This window comes from Ptychodera flava, chromosome 7, assembly GCF_041260155.1.
Source record: "Ptychodera flava strain L36383 chromosome 7, AS_Pfla_20210202, whole genome shotgun sequence".
In the NCBI taxonomy this organism is placed as follows: domain Eukaryota; kingdom Metazoa; phylum Hemichordata; class Enteropneusta; family Ptychoderidae; genus Ptychodera; species Ptychodera flava.
Genome location: NC_091934.1, coordinates 36,062,249 through 36,071,912, shown reverse-complemented (window position 1 = coordinate 36,071,912; position 9,664 = coordinate 36,062,249). Strand labels below are relative to the sequence as shown.

The 9,664-nt window shown below is 37.7% G+C and overlaps 1 protein-coding gene across 1 annotated transcript; it reads left to right on the top strand.

Annotated features, from left to right (window-relative positions):
- Window positions 1-2,896: 2,896 nt before the first annotated feature.
- Window positions 2,897-8,521, top strand: LOC139137425 (E3 ubiquitin-protein ligase TRIM56-like). Its single transcript, XM_070705519.1, has 2 exons — window positions 2,897-4,201; window positions 4,585-8,521. Exons 1-2 carry the CDS (start codon window positions 2,933-2,935, stop codon window positions 4,798-4,800), a joined length of 1,485 nt encoding a protein of 494 aa, XP_070561620.1. The 5' UTR covers window positions 2,897-2,932; the 3' UTR covers window positions 4,801-8,521.
- Window positions 8,522-9,664: the final 1,143 nt, after the last annotated feature.

Here is a 9,664-nt window from a genome sequence, read left to right as displayed (position 1 = left end):
ACACTGTTTTAAGATATTTTCTTCAATACTATACATTTGTTGTAAATCAGAGGATATCCAATAATATGTCATTTAAGGGGATATAGTCGTCGGAACTGCACTCAAAGGTCGTATGGGACCCATACGACCCATGGCAACATGTATCCAAGGCACAATGATGATTGATGACATTTAAAACATGTCTATCATAATCTATCATTGTATAATTTAAATGTTGCAGCTATGATGATGAGGTGCATCTTGATATGGTGCACGAAACACATTGTTTGTAAACAAGAAACTCGCACAGGCGCAGTTCCGACGACTATATCCCTTTAATCATAGTGTCGGCCTGAACGATCGCGAGATCTGGATTAAGGTCTTCCATTCTTCTCAGGCATCTATTGGCTTGAATATATTGCTCTCTCGTATGACTTCTGGACATGCAGCTACCAAATATGAATTCTGACAAGTATACTTTTCAATTCATTATAATCACAAAGCCACTACGTGATCCTTTGACCTTAGATGACCTTGAACCGTTTAATAGTACCATTTGACTGTCCGAGAATAAAAACAGACTCGATCACATGTGGGTCAATTTCAAAGTTACTTGGCGGGTGATGCATAATACAGTGTATCGGCAGGTCATAGCTGACCAAAAAACAGCTGTGAACGGTAGCCTAATCAATCAGCTGATTATGATTTAAAGGTATACAGTCACCTGTAATCTAAATATGCCCATATATGGTCAAAGGGGCGTTCCTTGGTATTCAAAATGCCCATGTGAGGGCGCTGCTTTTAAAAAGTGGCCACCCGCTTAAATTTGTGATTGGTTAGATTTTCTCTTTCCATGGTAACTGTGGCAAAATTGGAACAGGTGACTAGTATACCTTTAACATTATGAGCATCGAGTTACTGATCTATTTTCTTTACACCTTGCTACAGAGAGCAGCCTAGGAAGCCCTAATATAGCGCCATATCAAGAGCAATTACGTTAATGTGTGTGCGAATATCTTGCTACTCGGAGCAACAACGTTTCCCGTTATTTAATGAAACTTTACCCACCATGCCGGATACATTTAGTGCAATATACAGTTATTATGTACCTTTAGTGCTAGATATTTCCAGTTCAAGACAGGGTTACTTTGGTGCTAGCAAATTCCAGTGTAGTATGGTTGTTGCTTCATTTTCTGCAATTTTAACTTTGGCATAGGTGTTCAGTGCAATTAAATCAGATCAGATCAGGTCTAAATGCACTGACACCGCTTAACAATAACAATTCAATGACATCAATCTTGTTTCTGTCAATTTTCAAATAAAGGGAAGTGGTATACATGAGCAGTAGTAGTCAAGAGGTCAACTATAACAACATACAGACAACGTTGAAATTCTTCAAGCTTATTTCGCTGAACTAGATTTGGCATCGGTGTACAATTCGACTTAATCATTATGTTCCGACATGGTCTAAATGTGCTTACACCCCTAGGCAATGACAATTTAATGACGTCAGCCTTTTTTGCCAATGTTTAAATAAGAGGGAGTGGTATACACGGGCACTTAAGCTTAAGTAGTCAGGGGTCAACTATAAAAAATACAATCAACAATAAGATTCTTCAAGCTTACTTCGCTCAACTCGATGGGACTCTTGCTTCCCAACAATTACACGATCAATACAATTATACCATATGGCATTGCATCTCATTTATCTACACATGGTTTGACCAGACATTGAATCTTTTTCTCTTGATTGTTGGATTGAGAGTCATGTGTCTTTGCCAATGTATTACCTTCTGCAATACCAGGTCACGATGCAAAGGCTGATACATGCATGCATGCATGATCATCTTTGGCAAACCCAGTGTCTTTGAGGCCCACCTTTGCATTGGTAGTTCGTGTCTTGAAATCAAAAGACTTAAAATTTTTGCTCAAACAAACTTGAACTTTTGCTCAAACTTTCATCAAGCAAAGGTTCAGCCATCTTTCGAAATCAACAATAAACATCGGGGGAGGGGGACTCATCGTACAAATTTTGGTACAATGGAAAACAATTACCCTGAATTTGCTAATATTTGAAATTAAAAATGGCTTTCATTCTGCTAACTCTATGGGGAAATAAAAAAATAGATTTTCACAAAAGTAAGGCGGTAGAAAGTTTAGGTATACTCCATGAGAAGGGAAAAGATGCATGTCGGCATCCGGACCAGCCCCTCCCCGGATTCAATGAAGCACCCTTATAATTCAAGGAGGATAATTGAGATTTGCTATGAAGTAGTACCTCTCCGTTTTGTGGTCATGCTTTTCAGACCTCGTTCCGTCGCTGATCAAAGTAAAATATCAAATGATCAAGGTGAAGTGCGCCGCTAACGATGGGGACAGGTATTGCGAGTGCGCGGGGAGCACAGACGTTATGTGTGGACTTGGAAGTTTGTAAAAGTGTAGTTTATGCTGTCATTCACGATATACCAGTATAGCAAAACTTGCAAGTTTAGTGACTACATACAATACTGCATGGTTAATACCCAATTTTGACATTTATTTTCTAATTTTACTATGTGTCTGACGGCTGTGGTGTTGACTTAATTAATCCGCTGATACGGACAGCGAGCAAGTTGGCAATGTTTGTGAAGCAAGTAGTATACACATATTTGAGAGGAGATATGGACTTGTAGTAATAAAGAAGGCAGTCAGACGGTTTTGAGCTGAAATCTTTATCTGAAATATCACAGTCAAACTTAATAAAATCAAATAAAGTAAACCGTTGCACAAAAACATCCCTCACCATCCCTCCCTAATCCCAGGGAACTTTACATGCTGTACCCTATGCTGCATGCTGGTGGTGGGTTCTGCGCTGCCTTAAAAGCCCCGCCCACAACGTACACCATTGGCCTGACGATGTTGAGTGGCTTCGATCTTGTCGAGTAAAAATGTAAACAGGACATGATAAACAAAGATGGCGGCGAACAGTTCGGTCGTCGAGAACGAAGAAATTGCGGCGTTAAAAGAAGACATTTTGACTTGTCAACTTTGTTTCGAAAGCTTCGTGAATCCGAAGATTCTCAGCTGTCAACATAGCTTTTGCGAGCGCTGTCTGGAACAGTGGGTCGAGCGAAACGAAGGCCGGTTGACATGTCCGTGTTGTCGCAGAGTTTGCAGGCTGACGTCACAGGGTGTTAAAGGGCTGCCAGTGAACAGGATCATCGCAAATATTTTAGAATACGTTGATTGCTCAAAGGTCAGGAAGACTGAATTTGCTAACCGACTACAGTGTGAAACGTGCCCAAGCAGGAACGCGAACAGGAGGTGCGTCGAGTGTGCTCAATACATCTGTGCACGGTGCAGTAATGTCCATGCTAAGGTCAAGACCACAAGAACACACCAAATTATGACCGTCGATGAATTTGAAACCGAGCGAATGATTAACCCAGCTATCGATCACCCGGCAACGTATTGCAAACATCACATTGATACGGTTGTAAACCTATACTGCAAACCATGCAAGCAGTGTATATGTCTAAACTGTGCTTTGCTCGAACACCCGAACCCCGCCCATCAATATGTTTCCGTCGACGTCGCCGCCCGCGAAGCGAGAGAAAACTTCAAAGGGACGATGCAGAGAATAAGATACAAGAGAAAATTAGTGTCCGATAACGCCGCTCTCGTCAGGGATGAAGTTCGGATACTTCAAAAGCAGTTCGAAGAGGGAATGGCCAAGATTAAAGAGCATGCAGAGACAATTATTGGAAATGTTCAATTAATGCGACGTCGAGCCGAAGAGAACTGTTCCCAGCATTTCTTTCAGAGACGTGCCGCCCTCATGCGTCAACTAGACACTTTAGAGCTACATGGCGCGAGTTTAGGCGACAACTACACGCTTTCAGAATTGAAATTGAAACATGCAAACTCTGTTGAGTTTTTGACGTTTGAAAGTGCTCAAACAGAGCAAACACAGAATCTTCTATCAAAGAGGGTGAATATGGAACCCAGCGAAAAGAAAAACTTTTATTTTAAAGTGACGGGCCGCTCAAGTGTGGAAGAATTCGGTGAAGTTCAAGCAGTGCCTCCGAATACACCATTTAACCGTAAAGTTTACGATGTGAATGCTGACCTTAACGTTTTGCGTTTGGATGATACAAAGATTTCAACTCACCCTTCAAAACACATGTTAATTCATCCTTCTGGGGACATTTCAGCACCAAGGATCAGCAAAGCCAGTACCTTGGTGAGTTTGTCACCCGCTGTCTACTGCACGTGTATCACTATCATAGATAAGTTCATTTAGCCCTAGCTGTAAGTTCATTTAGCCCTAGCTGTATATAAGCTTACAACTTGTAATATTTTCGCAATTCTCGTGTTGTATGTTGTTCTTCTCTCAAAGCATGTTTCTGACAAGTTATAATGACGGGGTTTTGGCTAGACCAGCTGTAAACTATTCCCCGACTCCCCATTTCCTTTCCACTTTGTGACTTTCTCCCTCTCGATTTCAACTGCCTTTTCAAGTCGGGTATAAAGTAAGTCAATTATAAAGTTTTCTTTTCATGCAACTACAACGGCCTTTTGCACCTTTCAAATATCGATTTATTTCTCAATCATCTCATTATGCAGAAGTCACCGAAAAGCGAGAGTAGCTGCACTGTCACTCAACAAGCGCAGGGTTCCCCCATGATGCAACAGAGCCATGTGAGAAGAGTATCCGGATTTCAACAAGGGACGAAAAGAAGAAGAGAGAGTTCGACATTAGTGCAGCCTCAGAAATTGGCAAGACTGTTTTCTCCAGCAGATGGGCTCAAAACTAAAGAGGGGTTCGTTTTTAGAAATTAGCTGTAGTAAGTTCATGAGTACTGTCCTTCCAAGAATGTGAGAGATCTAGTTTCATTTCTTATGGTAGTTTGCACACAGGAAACGAAAGACTTAAGGGGCGCTGCAACCAACACAGCGTATTTCGCTCAAAAATCTCTTTTTTGCAAATATTCATTCAATGTTCATTAATTTGTTAACCTGAGATTAAAATATCGGTTGGGTTCACCTTTTAGTTTGTCAAGCAGTCGTGAGTTGCGTGATAAAGAAGTTATAATTTATGCAAATGTATGTAAATCACCCAATTTCCTGGCTTCTTTTTTTTCCCAATTTCAAGATTACTGAAGAATTTAACTCTTCTCTGGCTGGGTCAAATTTTCTGAAATTTTCACATTATATTCTTTAAATGCCACATAACAAAATGACTATTTTGTTTGGAAATAAAGTTCTTACATTTTGAATAAGAGGCATTTTAATTTTACTAATCATGATTTTGATCATTTTTTAGTGTCAGTCTTTCAACCCATGCCATTTTAGAATAAGGATAGATAATGGAAAATAAAATAGTTGTTTTTTTCTACAAATACTCTTCTTACAAGTGAATATTCTGAATATTACATACATTTCAGAAAATAGCGTCAAGGTTTTGACTTAAATTAATTTTTATCATTAATACCAAAATTGATTTTTTTTACCTCAAATATACATTTACTTCATCCTTCGAGTAAACTACTGTGGCCATACTGAATTTTAGAGTCTCTGCTTTTTGAAAATATATAGTATATGGGAGTTTCCTTGTCATCTTTGATGAGAAACATTGCCTTGAAAAAAACTGTGTTGGCAACATGCAGCTCCACCTTAAACTTTTGTTCATACATTCCTCAAACAAAGTCCAACTATTCTCTTTCAAAATCAAGAATGAAAATCAAGGGTCATTGTCACTGTCACCACTATGGTTTGGCCCAATCCCATTGTCATCAATGGATAGCATGGACCTGTTTACAGGTAACTGGGGGTGAACAAGTTAATACTCTGACTCTCCATCACTGTGCTCAGTACCGTCATCATGCAATATCTCATAATCTAACAAAAACTTTACCACAGTATTCACATATGCTGTGCCTGCAAGCAAAATTTCAAATAGATTTCCTGCAATTATGAAATGATATCTTAAATAGCTTTTTAAATGATCTCTCATTAATCAAGGGTAACCCTAGTGATCAAAGATGGAGATCATAAGGTCCTAGAACTTCAACTATCATCATTTCTCAGTGTTCTCTAACTGCAGCACAGAGGCTGGTGAAAAATGTCTATTTCTAGAGGTAGGGCTGTAGTCTCAGCACAGGTTTCTTAGGGCTGTTGTTTATTTTGTTTTAATATGTCAGACTATGATATTCCCATTAGAGATTTATACTACCAACCTCGGGTGTTTTGCTCTTTTCTCAGCACTTAAGTTTTGTAATTAAAGACTTATCTTTCTCCTTCATTTTGCCGTGTATTTGTCCCTTAATATCACAAACTAAGTTTTATCACTATGTTATCTGTATTATCTGATGCGTATGGTTGCCCAGTGAGTCAAAGCAAGTAAGGCATCTTCCTTTCCGTACAGCAGCTACTGAATTACTTGATCAAGTCAGATATTATGCTGTCAGTCATTTCTAGAGTCAGAAGTGTCATATTTGGTCACAAGATATCCATATCAACCATATAACTTTTTTCAAATACCTCATCAGATTACTTTTGCAGTATCCGTGTATCACTAGTTTCACAATGCCAGTGAATTACATTTTATCCTACCCAGAAATCATTTTGTACACCGCAAGCTCTTGTGTATCTTTGAAGCTGACAGGCATTAATTTGCCATAATTTCTTCCAATATAATCTTTTAAGTTTGGAAATACTAACTTTTTGATATTTTGGAAAATCACATGAAAATATTGACGACAATCCGACATTACATTCCTCACTAACAGCGCAGTTATCTACTAGATGCGAGAAAATTTGTTGTTTCAAAAATTCTCATGTGTTTTCCAGAAAATGTCAAATTTCATGTACATTTCGTATGAAAAAGATGGGTTTTGAATGGGTTTTTAAAAACTGAGAAAAAAAGCAAACTGGAAGTAATGCCATGTCTCCTGTGGCCAGTCTAACGTATAAAATGTATCCTTTTAACTGTGTTTTACAGTTGGTTTACTGTTGTCCTTCATAATATGACCTACCTCAAGTCAAATCAATTGTCAGTGAGAAACTTCTAAGCTTTCTAGAATTTTGAAGACTTCCGAGTTTTGAGCCAGACAATAGAATTTATGTTAGTTTTGCAGCAGCATGATGAAGTGTTTCATTTTGGTGAATAGCTTCTCATCAATCGGAACTGCTTTCTAGATGTGTTGTTTTATGTACCATTATTATGGAATCTATAATCTAGATATTCTATTATTGTCAACTCTACCTCATTAACATTTGAACAATTTATCATACTTGTTCAGACCTAAAGATATATATATCAGGGTTCTTCAGGGAAAGAATTTAAAACTACAGGGGGAGAACACGTGAGAGGCTGAGGGGGGTTTCCCCCATCTCGCGTGTGCAATGGTGCAGTCTGGTGCAATCTGAGAGTGTTTTCAATGTGTTCTCTACAAAGTAAAACTGTTTAAAAATTACAAAGGACACCCAAAGGGGGAGCACAAGATGGGAGTGCCCCCTCTTGTATTGAAAATTTTGAGAAATAGATGTGTTCAATGGTGCAATCTGAGAGGTGTTTTAATTAATTCTGCACTCGGTAAAACTATTAGAAAATAACATTGAACACTGATAATTTTATTTTATTTTTTGCTTGATCAATGTTTGAGTCACAAAATTCAACAATCAACAACGACACATTTTGCACCTGGTAAAAACAGTTCTCAGTTTACATTGAGATTGCAGATCAAATAATATGCAGGAATGGCAAATCTCTGATCTTGTGTCATATATATATTTTTATATATATACTCACAAGTATAGATATATTACAGATGTCACTCAGAGTTTTGTAATGGGGGCTCACAGATTTTTCACGTGCTTTGTCAGGAGTGTTACTCAAATATTGATGATTTTGAGATGAATTCTCCAAACAACCCTCCTAACCTGCCCAGTTATAAATTATGAAGGCTCACTAAAAGCCTTTAAAAAGATTGCTTAAACAATGATGGCATTTTGGCCATTCTTCTATATTCCTCTTGTATACAAAGCTAAATTTTGTAACACGATATACGTTTAGTGTTTTTTGGTATTAATATATGCATATTACCTTCTTTAATGCAACCTTTTGGTAGTTTGTTTCTGACACTACCATTAACCATAGCTGTACTTTTTACATGTAGATTTCAAGTAGTGAGTGGTTATAGATTTAATTTTCTTACAATGATCTTTTGATACAGGTTTGTTTTATTGGACTTCCAACGTTTTATTAAAATTTTATTGATTGTAGGAGGGTAAACACATTTTAATATGTGTTATTTAAATTTTGACAAATTTTCAACACACCCACCTCCTTGCATATGAGCAAAATTCTCCTGTACTGCAAAGTTTGTGGTGTGGAAGTATGAAATGCTCTGTTCCTTCACAACATTGAAATGTATTTTAAATATTTTTGCAATAATCGTATTGTGTCCAAATCAGATTTACAATTGTACACTTGTTAAAATTATCCAGCAGTAAATATGTATTGTTCACTCAAGGCTGATAACAAACACTGATAACATTACTAATGCATTGCTGTAGTTTGTTCAATCGACCTAGCAAGGCAAGTGAGAGAACTTCAATCTGCCCACAGATTGTAGCATGGCGTGAATAATTGCGACCTAGATAGAGAGTCTCTGAGTCTGAAGGGCACCCTATTATTGTCAGACTCCCTAGCTAGGTTACAATTATCCCTCTGCTACAATCTCTGTGCGGAGATTGAGGTAAGTTATGACGCGAATATTACATTTTTACCCACCAATATCAAACAAGTGTTTTCACTCAGTATTAATAAATCTGTGTTTTTTCTGAATTTTTAGTTTAATACAGTCTCTATCAATAGTGAGTGTGAAGCTCTCAGTGTACTGACAGAATTCTACTGTATCAAAATACACTAACACCAAAAAAATTTCCTTGTGCAAACTCATATTCAGTGCTATACAACTTATGTAGCATATGATCTTGAGGATACTGTATCTATCGCTGGAGTTGACGTGTAAATGAAACAACTATCAACATTTTACTATTTACATTTGATGGCCTCTCACTCCGCCCTCCCTGACACTGAACTATATGCAGTGAATCAAGGCAATACTCCTCAAAAAGCAATACAAGTTTTACAGAAAAACAACAGAAAGAAACTTTTTTAGATACGTTTTAGATATTCTTTATCTAACAATCCAATGCCCCCAGCCCCCCTCCCCCGGCTACGGTACTGAACTGGAAGGAAGATCTCCCAGGAAGGCCTGTGACAATGAAGCCGTGTTTCTCAGTTTATGCCAGCAACAGTTGGATAGCACATACAGCAACAAAAGAGTCCCCGTTTAAATATACATGTGAAAGATGTAATTATGTAAATGTTAAAACTTTCATGTGAATCTTGAAAATAGCACTTTGATTTTCTTCGTTGAGCAAGCAAATTGGTTGATTTGTTGGCAAAAGGTACATAAAAAAGTACTTGTAGAGCTTTAAGAATCTCTTTGTTGCTGAAGTATCATCGTTTCATTCTCTGTTTTGAATTCTCATTCATAGACGTCTCCAATGTCATCTAAAATGTAATTGTTTTCCTTCTTAATAGAGAAAGGTTAACAAGCCTGAAATTTTACAAGGAAATTAAACGTTCCTGGTGAACTAACTAATCTCCACAAAGTTTCCAATGACATTTAAT